General features: G+C 36.5%; 1 protein-coding gene across 1 annotated transcript; it reads right to left on the bottom strand.

Moving 5' to 3' along the window:
* Positions 1 to 5,180: 5,180 nt before the first annotated feature.
* Positions 5,181 to 11,467, bottom strand: LOC110094189 (oleoyl-acyl carrier protein thioesterase 1, chloroplastic). Its single transcript, XM_020819360.2, has 4 exons — positions 11,010 to 11,467; positions 10,299 to 10,432; positions 10,103 to 10,216; positions 5,181 to 5,312 (listed from the first exon to the last, which is right to left on the bottom strand). Exons 1-4 carry the CDS (start codon positions 11,340 to 11,342, stop codon positions 5,213 to 5,215), a joined length of 681 nt encoding a protein of 226 aa, XP_020675019.2. The 5' UTR covers positions 11,343 to 11,467; the 3' UTR covers positions 5,181 to 5,212.
* Between the last annotated feature and the right edge of the window lie 2,552 nt (positions 11,468 to 14,019).

The following is a 14,019-nucleotide window of genomic DNA, read 5'->3' as shown; positions in this document are numbered from 1 at the left end:
GTTTAAATCATTGCTAAAAATCTATATAACCTATGGCAGGTGAATGTATTACCATGAAACCTACTTAAGAATACAACAACCAATGACTGTTGTAACCTACCATGATGAAAACGGGAAAGGAGAAAAATCTACAGTCAGGGAACCTTTTTTATTTGTGGAACTTTTATTAAAGTGCTCATGGCTGATCATATGGGTATATGAATTCGATGCTATTTCATAGAATTGATGAGGAAAAAATAATCATTATTGGAGTTTCGATGGTTCAACCGATGTTTCTTGCATAACCTAATATTATTTATATAAATTAGCAACTAGCAAGTACCCCGTGTTGTGCAAGAGGGAAAAAAAGGTTAATTTGATGTATAATGTCAAAATTTTATCTAATCTTAAAAAATGAACAAGTTCATTGAATTTTTATATAAAACAGTATGAATAAGATCTAAGCAGAACACTGTATCGCAGTTGTCAAAGGCACATGATTTTGAATTTGGCACTAAAAAGCATGCATCTCTTAATGCTCTTAAGCAGAACACTAATCTGGCCTGATTTTCTCTAATTTTGATTGTTTTGTTTTCAATGAACTAAAACATATAGCAGGGGCCACTGGCTTTTTTCAGCCATTGCACTTTGATTTTTGGAACGCATTTGTGTGGAAAACTGAAAAGGTGAAGATATTCTTGAAGATGTTTGTACATTTCTGATTGTTCTAAGCTTTTGAATTTGTAGATATTCAATTTGTTGATGGGCACACATGAGTTTATGGTTGCTTGGGCTATACAAAAAGCTTTTTTTTTTTACCCATGACCTCATACTTTAGTTGAAGTTCTTTTTAGAGGTTGAATTAGCTTAGATGTATTTTTGTCTATCCCATGGTATGGGCTGAGTTGATAAACTTGCTCTGCCCAGCAAGACCAAACCTTCACTTGGAAATGCTTTATTGCGACTTTATCTTCAAAAGCTTGCATACCACTCTTTTTATTTCTGCGAGAAGTATGTAAAAGAAACGATCTAATAGCACACAGCTTCTCCATGGTTTCATAATAATGGTATCTTACTTGCAGAGCATCTTAGCAACGACTTTATTTCATACCACATCAACACAAACAAAATAACATAGCACTGCCATTACTCTTTGAAAATGGAAATCTTATGAAGAAATTAATACTCTGATTGCTCTTTGATCTAAGATGTTTGTTGACCTAATTTCAAGTGATGGCTCTTCCTTTGGATGGCCTGATGTGGACATCAGACCCTTAATGTTCCATCAGGGACGTGGCCGATGATCGACGGCTATGATGACGCCTTTTTTTATTTCAATTATATGTGATGTATTTATTTATTTTGTCTTTTTCCATTTATGCCCTTGCTTAAGGGATTAGTTCTTTGTAAGCCCCGAGGGCATTGTTGTCTTTTATTTTTCCCTTATTGTATTTGTCTATTTAAATCCCTCCTCTTCTTGGAGAAGGGCTAATGAAGATTATTATGAAAATTTCTGCGTTTTACTCTTGTGAGAGTTTGAGAGTTCTTGGAGAGAGCTTTGAGAAAGTCCCTTGATGAAGGGCAACGCAATACCCACCAACCTTGGAAGCGTCCGGATTCGTGGTTCTCTTTTCCCTATCTTCTTCTTTTCCCCTTACTCCCACATCCTTTTCATCCCCTAACTTCCCCACTTCATATCCAACCTCCACCAAAATTATCAAAACCCGACGGCAAGCAATCAACCCACCCATTCCCTTCTTCTTGCCGCCGCCCCACCAAGCCCCCTTTTCTGTTGTGATGATGATCTCAATCATCATGCTATCTCCCAAATTTAGTCGGGCTTGAGAGGGAAAAATTGGAGTCAATTTGAAATTCAAATTTTGAATTTCAAAACTTTCCAATTTTGGAAATTCTTATTTAGGAAAGTTTTATTCATGACTTCAATTTAAATTTCAAACAAATTGGATGTTATAATAATTTTCCTAATCCACGATCCCTCTTTGGAAACTCCCCAAACCTTTCCCAAATCCCCTCCCTTTCTCTCTACATGCCGCCGGCCACCATGTGGCTTTCCTCTCATTAAACCCACATCAATGCATTAATTGAAAATTAATTTGAATTCAAATTTCAAATTAATTTCCCCACCACCGGCCTCACCACCTCTCCTCAATTGGATCCCCACATTAAATTCCCCATTCAATACCTTCCATATTTGGCCATAGCTTTTTTGGGAAGAATTCAAATTCAAATCAAATTGATTTGAATTTCAAATTTCTTTCCAATTGACCCAAGCCATTTAGGAAAGCAATTCAATCTAATAAAATTTGAGATTAATTTCAGATTTTAATTTCCCATCGTCATTAATGTCGTGGATCACATACAACGAATTTAGACACAAATTTCCCCCTCTCTCTCATGGCCGGCCTACCCCTCATTAATTTCTCCTTAATTCTTGCCTTAATCAATTATCATTCAATCCCCCAAATTACGCCCAATTGAAATTCAAATTAGAGCTGAATTTGAATAGCCCTTAGACCTCTTTTTTATCTTTTCTCCAAACGGAACAAGAGAGCCTGAAATCTTCCTAACGGATTTGCTGTCCAGAAGTTCCAGAGAATTGCGTAAACTGCTGTCCCACTGAAATTCTCCACATCCCCACCAGCTGGTCAGCCCCAATAACTCAACCCTCTTGCTGTCCAGACATCTTCCTTGTTTGCTGTTTTCACGTAGCAAGCACCTGCAACCTGTGTTTAGAAGATCCGTAACGTGTACTTGCTGGTCCAATGATCGGATAAGTCCCCTTCCACTGCCTGAGACTTTTTTGGGTATGAGAGTTGCTGTTTGAGAAAACCTGCACCTGTTCTTGTGGCCAGCCAAGTGGAAGGTCTTCAAACCTGTCAGGATGCGTTCAGATGTGATCACACCTTCAGAAGGTTCGTGGATGCCACCTTCCCTCTTCCAAGCCTTCCTATTACCCCGGAGCCTCGTATACTTCATTACTTGGGTAAACTCGACCTCGACTCTTTTAGCTCTTAGTTTATTTCTCCCATGCGGTTATATTTTGATTCACAAAGATGTTGTTGGTCCCTCCGCTAAATTCCTTAGTAATAGGAAGAGTTGAGTGAAAGGGTTCCTTGTAGTGCTAGTTCTTAATGTTAACGGAAGGATTTATTGTTGAGGACCATTCACGTATGCAAAAGTAGATTAAATTGATTGATTTTTATGCTCTTAACTTTCTAGCACGTTTAATTTAACCAAACGCTATTTATCACTTTAATATTTTTTATTTATCGTTCAAACCACATAAGATCTTGTTTATTATTGTTCTCTAAAACTAAACGTGCAAACGTTCTTTAAGCATATCATCTTCCATGAGTGTTCTCATCTGGCCTTTTTGAAACCGGGATCTTACAAATGCCCCCCAATCAAATTATGTATATGCGTTCTATAGCAGATCATGTTTGTTGTAAACTGGTTGACCCTACGGATCTCTAAAATTTTGATTTTAGATGTCGCATAGAGGGTCTTTTAGATATCCCTGATTTATCTTCCTGATTTGTCAGGAATTAACATTTCTTCTGCCCTAGCTTTGTGCTTTCATGGGCTTGATGATGAATCTATATTGACAACCTAAATTCTTTAGAATGATATTAGGTGGGTGACAAATAGTCATCTGTCCAAAGTTTTTTTGCATGACGGACTTTGATGATGACAATATTCCCTTTGTTCGGCCTATAGCTTTATAAGAACTGCGGGATAATTTTCTTTGGTCCTAAGCTTCATGTTTTGTCAGACATGTTTAAGAAGTGAAGCTCCTTCGATCTTAGCTTTGTGCTTGACAGATTTATTGAAGGATAATGCCTCTAAATTTGATAGGAGTTTTTATTGTGGCTTGGTGCCTTTGAGTTGATTGAGAATCTTCTTCTGGATTTTGCCTCAATATATTCGTTAGTTGAGAAAATCTTTTGAATCTGAACTGCTTTGATTCGTTAAATTTGATAAATATCAAACTTGATAGTATTTGTCATCGGGCTAACAAAACATGTGCTTTCCTAATACGACCTCTTATCACGGCTTGTTGAGTAGGTAAAGCTATCAGTGATTCGGCCGCATATAGGCTTGTTGAGACTGATATTGTATCTGTTTAAGCACTGGACTTGTACTATAACAACCCATAGTTGTTAAATTTGATTTGTTGAGGTTATCAGATCAAAATGTCTGCTCATTCTGAACTTCAAAATCTTGGTAAATTTGAAGAAGAATCTTCAATCTTTGCAATGATCGTATATTTGATTGCTTGAAGCCACTAGCTTCTGCCCTATATTGATGCAATGGTAGCTTCAAAAGAAGAGTGTTTTCTTCTTCCATTTTTGTACACCTAAGTGACTTCTCTAAAGTGAATTGGATCATTTGTCTTATCTTCTTAAAATAAGCTAATGTTGGTCCAATCAAATAAATTTTAGCGTATTCTTGTAGTGTTTGATCTCTTTGTTTTTGCTTTTTGTGTGTTCATTATATTCTATCCTAGTAGGTGCTTTCACATAAAAAATATCAGCCTTTTCATAACATAATGATTATCTTTTATTTATTAACTAGATACGATTTTTTTCGTTTGCTAAGGATAATCTTCTTTTTTAATAGATAATATAATTTGTCTTATCTTGATTTAAATTTTGAGCCAATTTAAAAGTAGGCTTTAAGATACTTGATATTTTTCATTATCTTATGAATTAATTGAAAGCTCCATCCCGCCTCCCTCTCCTCTCCCCGACATGCATTGCAATCTCTCTCTCCCTCCCCCCCTCCTCCAGCTAGAAGAATCCCGAGGCATGTCCTTGGTTTCGCTTCTTAATCAGGACCCTCCCCCTCCTTTCTCTCTCTAAACTCTACATCTTCACTGTTCTCACATCCAAAGGGCATTCAATAAGAGAACCTAGCAGTTCAAAGGCAATCTAAGAGGGAGAAAGAAGAAGAGAAAGAGATCCATCATCAAGGTCTCTATCAGTAGGCATGTGTAGAAAAAAACAAATGCTACACTACATTCTCATAAGGTTCTATTGGAATTATAATAAAGGCAAATAAACCTAAGATCTTCCAATAGTAGACATTCAAGAAATTAGTGATGCCAACTAGAGAAAGGATCATATATCATTCATTTCAAAAAAGAAGGAAAATGAATTACCTGGCATTGAGCCAAAGCAGACAAAATGAAAAAAATAAAGTCAAACAAATCTTACCTGGGAGTTCGCGGACAGAAAACAAGATACTCCTCCTTCACTTCATCACTTACTCGCTGAAGTTTCCTAGTGTCTTGATTCATCATGACCCATTTGCTGTGATCATGACACATACATCAAATGTGAGAAGCAGAAAAACTCAATGGTTAAATAGCCACCTTCCATGATAGACAATAATTTCCAATATCATATTCGCATATAAAGAAAAAAATAAAGAAAAGTTAAAGCCAAAGAAGCTGAAGCATTATGAACATGTCATTAACATAAAATGGTAACAGGAAGATTTGATAAGAATGCTACATAGTTGATTATTCTGCCTGTTTTCCTTGAGTTTAATCACCACTACTGGCATCATTTCACATCTTATTATAGCCATTAAAAGCAGAAGATAAATACAAATATTTCTCAATAAGTCTATTATCCTAACCTGTATCAGCACAACTATAACTAACCCAAATAATAATAATAGCTTTAACAGTCCACAAGTAGTCTGAACCATCGACATCCAGAGTTCCTCTTGTTAAAGAATTATGCAGCAAAAGGTTGGAAATTAATAAAATTTGATGAAGAATTAAAGATATTTGTGCGGCTAAATGGATCGCCTCCTCCATAAGTATTGTATGACTAGAATATTTTTATTATTACAAGCAAAAGTTAGAAACTTTCTATTATTTTCTCGTTATTTTTCTTTCATTTCATATGCTAATAATAATGTTGTAACTGTGAGGGTTTAATACTAGTCATGCATTCTTGTTTGGACCAACTGCATCAAGGGCATTTTGGTTATTTTGAGAAAGCCTTAGAGAGAAATAAAGGTGGGAATTACATAAATAGCTTATCCCTGAAAATTTAGAATGGATTTGAAGTAATTTCTCTATGAAGATTTGAAATGGACTTGAAGAAGATTCTCCATGAAAACTTGGAGTGAATTTAAAGAAGCTTCTCCATGAAAACTTTGAGTGAATTTAAAGTAGCTTCTCCATGAAGACTCTTAATTTTGGCCCTTTAGTTTGAGGAGATAAAAGATGAAGAACCTAATATCTATTCCATAACTCATGCAATTATTTGGTTGGCCATGGACATTTACGTATGTCTCATTTTAAATTCTTGTGTGACCCTCTGTATTCCTGTATATTTTAAAATTCTTCTTAAGTTTCATGTTTGTAAAAACCAAAATATAATCATTGAATTTTAATTTTAAGCATCAAATTATAGAATAGAAATCATATTTGGACATATGTTTCTTCTTATTTGGGCTGAACTTGGTGACAATTCCATAATCCTTAGTTTGGTGACTTGGAAAACCCCTACTTTGATGAGGAGGTTTATGTTCATGTCACTTTCTTTTTTATTTTTTTTCTCATTTGTCTTCTCGCATTAACCATAAGCGTTTTAAAGTTTCTCAATTCAAAGTTTCAAAAACTTATCTTCCATTATTCTTAACAAGTTAAGCAAACTATTCAAAATCTATTTCAATCTAATTAGCTTTTTTTTCAATTCATCAAACTTTCGAATCAAAGACATTAAATACTCTTGCATCATTTTTCTAGCATCCCAAATTTTTCATAGAATACCTACACTCATCAATCACCCTCCATAATAGGTATATTTATTTTATAAAGGGAGATATGATGGGCATATGTATTTTATAGATAGCTTGTGATGTTACAAAAAAAAGATGTAAGAGTATTTTGGGAGTATGATGTGAAAGTTTTGATATGTAGATGATGTGAAACCAAACATGCAAGGATGATTAGATTAAGGAGTGTGCAAGCTTAATGTTAGAAGCCATAATAACGATATTTTTATATTGATTATAAACGACAAAATAAAACACAAAGAGCGGTAAAACAAGCTTAAGTTAAATCACATACTAATGAGTTAAGATCGTAAAACAATCAATTTAATCTAACGTTGCATACATAATTGGTTTTCAATGATGATCCCTAAACTAACAATGAGTTTAGTTACTATAAGAATCCACTCACTCAATCATCTAATTCACTAGGTTATAGCGGATGAGAATTAACATTATCTATGTGAATCAACTAAACCATAATTGAGAGCGACTAGGAAGATAGGAAATTTGGGAAAGATTTCACCGTCGTCAAATTCTTAGATCTGATTTGAGGTGCAAAGGAGAAGATCTAGAGTCCGGTGGCTGAACTTGAAGAAGTCCTGCATGTGGACAGCCGTGTTGGATCTTCTGGGAAGCACATGAGAGCCTTCCGGATGGTGAATCAGCACTAGAAAACAGCTGGAATCTTGGAACAGCATATGTGACTCTTCAGGACACCAAACAGGAGTTCCTGGAGAGCAGGACAGCAGCCATGAACTTCAGGACAGCAAGGAGTATTCGGACAGCAGGACAGCCCCTGATCTTTGCAGAAATTCCCTGGACAGCAGTTGTAGGGTGCTGGAAGTCTTCTTCACAACAAGCTGTAATCTCCAAAAGTGCAAGACAGCGAAGAAAACGCAAGCCTTAGGAGGGGTAGGGAGAGAGGTAGATTAAATCTGAATTTAAATACATATTTAATGGGGAATTAGGATTTACTCCTTTGAAATCTGAATTTGAATAATTGGGGAAATTGGGAGGGAAAGTGGGGAGGGGATTGTCTTAATTAGATCTTTAATTCATGGGATGTAATTAATTAAAAGGGGAAGGTTGGGGGGGCAAGGAGAGAGAAAGGGAGAGGGGTTGGGTATTAAGGAGGTGGGCGCAAGTAATTAAGGGGATTGAATAGTTAAATCTGGAATTAATTTCAGATTTAAACTAATTGGAGGTTTCTCTTAATTTATGAGATGATAATTTAAGAATAGTTTGAAATTCAAATTTGAATTTGAACTTAATTCTATTCCTAAATTAGGAGAGCCAAATTAGGAAAGCATTTATGGGAAATTTGAAATCAAAATGTGGGAGGGAAATATTTGGTCGACGGCTATGGGGTGGAGGGGGAATGCCAGCGGGTGGAGAAAGCTGGGAGGTTTCCGGCGGGTCTGGGATGTAGGGTGGGGACGCCGGCGGGGTGTGGGAAGGAGGCGGGTGTGGGGAGCCGTGGGTTTGGGAAGATGGGTAGGGGAATAATAGGTCGTCGGCTTGGGAAGAAGGGGGAGGCCGCAGCCAGCTGTTGTGGGAGAGAATGGGGAGGGGAAAAAGAAGGAAAAGAAAAGAGAAGAACAAATCAAAGGCTCACCCACCGGTGGGCTGTTGGGTACTCCGTTAGCCTCTCCTAGGCTTCACCGCCACTCTCTAGAACTCACAAAGAGATCATGAGAAAAGTTTAATTTCATTTCAATAATCATCCCCCTCCAAAATACAAGAGAACAAGCCTATAAATAGGCCTCATGAAAATAAGAAACAATGACTAAAATGCCCTTCGGGCTACAACAGCACATGACCACCCCTAGGGGTAAAAATGAGAAAAATAGAAATATAAAATAAACTAGTACATAAAACACATAAAAAAAAATAAAAGTAAAATAAAACTCCAGATCATAGCCGTTGATCTCTAATGCCATCATCAGTAGAATTGAAGAAACAAAAGGTTGGATAGAAATTGATTTTAGTTAGAAGACTTAATTTGAGAAGAACAAGGGAGAACGAGAGGAAGAGAACAATTAAAAAAAATCCAATAAAATAGAAAAAAATAACAAGACAACAAGCATCACACCAAAGGAGGGTTGATCTAGTCACTAAACCAAAGATTAAGGAGTTGTCACTAAGCAAACTCCAGAGAAGAATACATACCTCTGCAAATATAATTTGTATTCTAGAACATAAAGTTTACAACCTAATTTCATGGCTATATATTCATTTTCACAAACATGAATCTTAAGGAGAATATGAAAAAGCATAGGGGAGTACAAAAGTTGTATAAAATTTTGAAAAGACACGGATAGGAATGTCTATAGCCTTCTAAATCAAACATAAGTTATAAAATATGAAACTTTAGTTCTTCAACTTTTATCTCTTAATAGTTAATATCAAAGAGCCTAAGTTTAGAGTTTTTATGGAGAAGCTACTTCAAGTTCTATAACTCCCCTTCATGGAGAAGCTAGTCATGTTAATTCCAAATATTCATGGAAAACTACTTCTGAAGTTCTGATCCACTTCAAATCTTTAAGAAGAAATTATTTATGTAATGCCAACCTCTGCGGTCACCCAATATTAACTTTAGATGACCAAATGCCCTTGAAGTGATTGGCTCCCAGAAGAATGCATGACTAACATTTAATTTTTCATGCAAAGTGATAAAACATGCATATAACTATTCTCTTTTCTCACACTTGCAAAAACAATAGTACATGAAACAAAAGAAAAATAAAAAGGAAATAACAAAATAAAATCTTTAACATTTGCATGAAAATATAAAAAAATTCTAGCCATGTAATACTTGTAGAGTTGACCATTCATTTAGCCATAATAATGTCTTACATTCTTCATCAACTATCATTAATTTGACGACATTGTACTACATCAAAGAGAGTGAATCAGAATGAACTTAAAAGGAGCAACTTCTTTATTTCTATAATATTAATCAGAACTGCACATTTTACATCCTATGTAATCCTCATGCTGGCCAGGAAATTCATTGACCAGCATGAATCTTTTAACATAAAAGATTCATGCAAGCCAATCACATGATTCCATGTTAACAAAAGTAAATGGTGGCTTAACATCGATGAGCTTCAAAAACAGAGCACCATTATCATCTACATGGAATGCCTGAATGTCATAATTATACAAACCGTATTATTCCATGAACATTCATTCAAAGAGCCTATGCCCAAAAGGGGTTGATTTTAATTATTCTCACTTTTATTGCAAATTCAAGATACAAATGAAATATAAAAAAAGAAAAGAAAATGTTAGATTTGATAAGTACCTTGTCGCTCTGCCAATAACTAAACCAGTGGTCAAATCTTTGAGAATCCAATCACGCCTAGTGCCAATTTTTCCTTCTCCCTGGCACCAAGTTTCAATCTCGACAACATCACCCCTAAAACAAAGTATCCATGACAGTTTGAAAACTTAGAGCAAAGAACAAATAATATCAAGTCAATAAAGACCAACTACCTTACCATGCAGGATACTTGTATATTTCAATGTGCATGCGAGAAGTGACCCATATAAGGCGAAGTTCTCTCATAGTGGTCGTCGTGGCAAAACCGTCTGTAGAAAATCCAACACTCTGTGCATGGTTGCAACCAACTTCCTACAATGAATTTATAAAAACATAAAAACAAATTCGATCTTAAAGGAATGGATGAAATTGAATGGAACAAGCAGAGAATTCTCTCGCCTTTGAACTCGGGGCGCTCACTTGCCAAAAAAAAAAACTAAATTGAAAAAAAAAAAAAAATTTAATGTCAGCTATAGCTACTAAACCGTTCCCAAAACCACGAACTTGAACTTGAAATCGAAAGATGGTAAAGGAAATCCAAACTCAATTGCCAAAATAATAATATTATTATTATTATTATTAATATTAACAAGCAAAAGCTACTAAATCGTTCTCAAAACCACAAACTTTAACTTGAGAACGAAGGAGGGTAAAGGAAATGCAAATTCCATCTCCGGTTATAGTCGCAAACATAAAAAAACAAAATATGCAGCAATATTAAAGTTCCAAAGTAAAAAAAGAATCTCTTACTAAAAACAGAAACAAGTTTAGTAAATTAGAAACTTCATTGTGTCGCGGAAATAAAAGTACGAAATAACCGAAACCGAACCCATTTCAGAGATCCAGAATAGTTCGAAAAGTTTACACAAAAAAGGAGCTTCGGAGGTACCTGGAGGAGATTTGCAATGGTTTCAACAGTTGCCGTCTTATTAATCCCAACCTCATAGCATCGAACAATGAAGTTCTCCTTATACGAAAGCCCGTCCTCTTCCAGCCGCCCCAGCCTCAGCCTCTCTGCAAATCCCTTTCCACCGCCCTCCGTGGTCTCCGGTGCGCATAAACCAACCGCCTCATGGCCCGCCCGGGAGCACCGCAAGGCCGCTAGGACCGACTCAGACGGCCGAATTGGCGCGGCGACCGACGGCTCTCGCCGCCAGCATTGCGCGACCGTCGGACCATCTCGAACGACGGTTGGACTAACAAAGTTGCAGCTCAGAAGCATCTCCTAAACTCTGTGAATCAGGCACAAGCTCCTCGCCTGGACGTTTACCGCGGTCAGCAGCGTCGTTCTGCCGTAAATTCCCTCTCTGTTTTCTTCGTCTCTCTCCATCTTCATTGACGGGCTATGACAATTATATAGCGGGCTCGATCGATCGGACCGAGGAGTAAGTTCGTAAAGTGGTCCTGTTGTTATCCAAAACTACGAAACTGCCACTGCTACGGGAGAGTGGGGTGGTCGCGGTAATTATGAAAAGTCGGGATCCATCTGTCTACGTCATTTACTCTTTTTTTTTTTTTTTTGGGAAAATCATTTATTTAGATATCACTAAAATGAATAAAAAAATTATATATATATATAATATTTATTTATTTGATCTATTTTTAGAATATTTAATATTTTATTTCTTAAAATCTATTTTTTTTTTCCTACAACTCACATATTTCATTTTTACCACTCATATTTGATATAAAAATGAACTATGGGTAATATGTATGTAATATTAAAATTTTAGGTGTTAAATATGTAAATAGAGTAGTATAAAGTGTTATGCATGTAAATCTCCCTAAAATATAATATTTCAATATTTCGTCCATTACATGTCCATGAACACCCTAACACTATTCATAAGACCAACTAAAACGATAATAGAGTAGGAGAAAGGAGAGCTATAAGTGCATAGAAGAGCTTTGAGATTGTTTTACTCTCTTTCAGTGGCGGAGCTAGGATTATTTATCCGAGGGGCTCATTTTTCTAATTTAAAAAATATCATCAAGCTTTTTCATTCGAGCTTGAAATTAACATTAGAGTTTTATTTTTTTTTTAACTTAAGGTTTTCATATCAAATTTAAATAAATAATAATAATTAAAAATATTTTATAATGAGCAATAAATATATAAAAAAGTTGCATCTTTTTAATATAAAAATATATTAAAAATTATAATTAGCATATTTTTAAGATACTTGATTTAAATTTAAATATTATAATCTTTCTCTAGTATAATTTATTAGCTTTAATTACAAAATTTCCTATAAAAGAAATTTTGGAGATTTTAAAATAATTTTTAAAAAATTGACAAAATTTTTAATTTTGAAAAAACTAATAATTTAAAGATAAATGAGTAAAATGGGGAAAATATATAAATAAAGAGAGAAATATAAATGAAAAAAAAATGTTTATGATGATCTTCCCCTCAATCGATAGACAAATTATTAGGTCCAGACATTGGACGTAACTCTACATCCGGACGTCAATAACATGTCGTCATGTGCTCTTACTCTTTACCGTGCGGCCCGACGACCCGACCCAGGCCAGAACCCGATATTGATATGTTCGAGTATTACTAGGTATTTTGCTTGGTATTGCTGATGTTATTCTGTATTGCTAGGTGTTGCCTGACAGTAATGAGAAATATTGCTCTGTCATGACCAATACCTAGCAATACCGAGCAATACCTAACAATACCGAGCAATATCTAGCAAAACTGGGGTATTACTAGGTATTGCTCTATATTGCTCGGCATTGCTCGATATTACTAGGTATTGGTCTTGACATATTGGTATTTCTTGTTATTGTCGAGCAATACCAAGCAATACCGAGCAATACCTAGCAATACCTAACAATACCCCGGTATGCACAAATCAGCCAATATATAGCAATACCGGGTCCGGGTCATCGAACCGCACGATAAAGATTAAGAGCACGTGGCGACATATTATTAGCATCCATATGTAGAGCTACGTCAGGTGTTCGGACCTAATAATTTTTCAAATCGATGGAGGGATTATTGGGTTTGGACACCATACACAGCTTACCATTTGATACTTCACAGTACCAAATAATACTAAACTCAGTACTGTTAAGTACTGAGCTCAGTACCGAGTAGGGGGTAATGTGGTGCATTTTTATTTGACTCCGGACATCGTCCGGTGTCTGAATCCAATAATTTCCCCAATCGATGACATAGAAAAACAAAAATTTAAGATGGCCTAATCACTACAGGAAAAACGTCGAAATCCGGCGGTTTTTTTCGACGATTACTCTATATTAACCGGCGGTTTTTTGCCTTACCAACGGCTTCACGGCGATTTTTTGACAGTCGGAAAAAATCGCGTAGGAAACTTTCACCGGCGGTTTTTTACCGGCGGTTTATTATGGCGGCGGTTTACCGGCGGCTTAGACCGCCGGTTACAGACGGAATTTGAACCGGCGGTTTTTCGGCCGTGAAACAGTCGGTTATTTGACCGACGGCTTACCGGCGGTCAATATACCAACGGTTCTCCGGCGGTTTAGTTCGGCGTCGTTTGTTTTTGAAACCGCCGGAAGGCGCCGGTAGACCGCCGGTCTTTTACCGGCGAACGCCGGCGGTTTAACCCGTTGGTACTACCGACGATATAAACCGCTGGCGAACCGCCGGTGACCGTCGGTAACCGCCAGTAATAAATCGGTGGTGTAATGCCTTTACCGGCGGCTGATTATTGGCCATCTGGTATCGTAGTTTCCGGCGGCCAAACCGCCGGTTAGCCGCCGGAAACCTGTAGCACATGCAAAAAAAAATTGACAGCATCCCCTCTATTTGAGGGAGATTCACCCTAAAGTCTAAACCTGCAGAAAGAGCAATATATGTTGGGCAACTCGCCGTTATATTCATCACAATCATATGTTGGGCAACACGCCGC

The sequence above is a fragment of the Dendrobium catenatum genome, unplaced genomic scaffold, assembly GCF_001605985.2.
Source record: "Dendrobium catenatum unplaced genomic scaffold, ASM160598v2 fragScaff_scaffold_214, whole genome shotgun sequence".
Classification (NCBI taxonomy): Eukaryota; Viridiplantae; Streptophyta; class Magnoliopsida; order Asparagales; family Orchidaceae; genus Dendrobium; species Dendrobium catenatum.
The sequence above is the reverse complement of the archived record's forward strand: the minus strand, read 5'-3'. Positions and strand labels throughout refer to the sequence as shown.

What these genes read in the sequence shown, in the direction of transcription:
- LOC110094189 (XM_020819360.2), bottom strand. Translation starts at nt 11,342, where the DNA reads ATGCTTCTGAGCTGCAACTTTGTTAGTCCAACCGTCGTTCGAGATGGT. An exon ending in CCATTGCAAATCTCCTCCAG is followed by an intron (nt 10,433 to 11,009) that starts GTACCTCCGAAG and finishes AATTCATTGTAG; the next exon opens with GAAGTTGGTTGCAACCATGC. An exon ending in ATATACAAGTATCCTGCATG is followed by an intron (nt 10,217 to 10,298) that starts GTAAGGTAGTTG and finishes ACTTTGTTTTAG; the next exon opens with GGGTGATGTTGTCGAGATTG.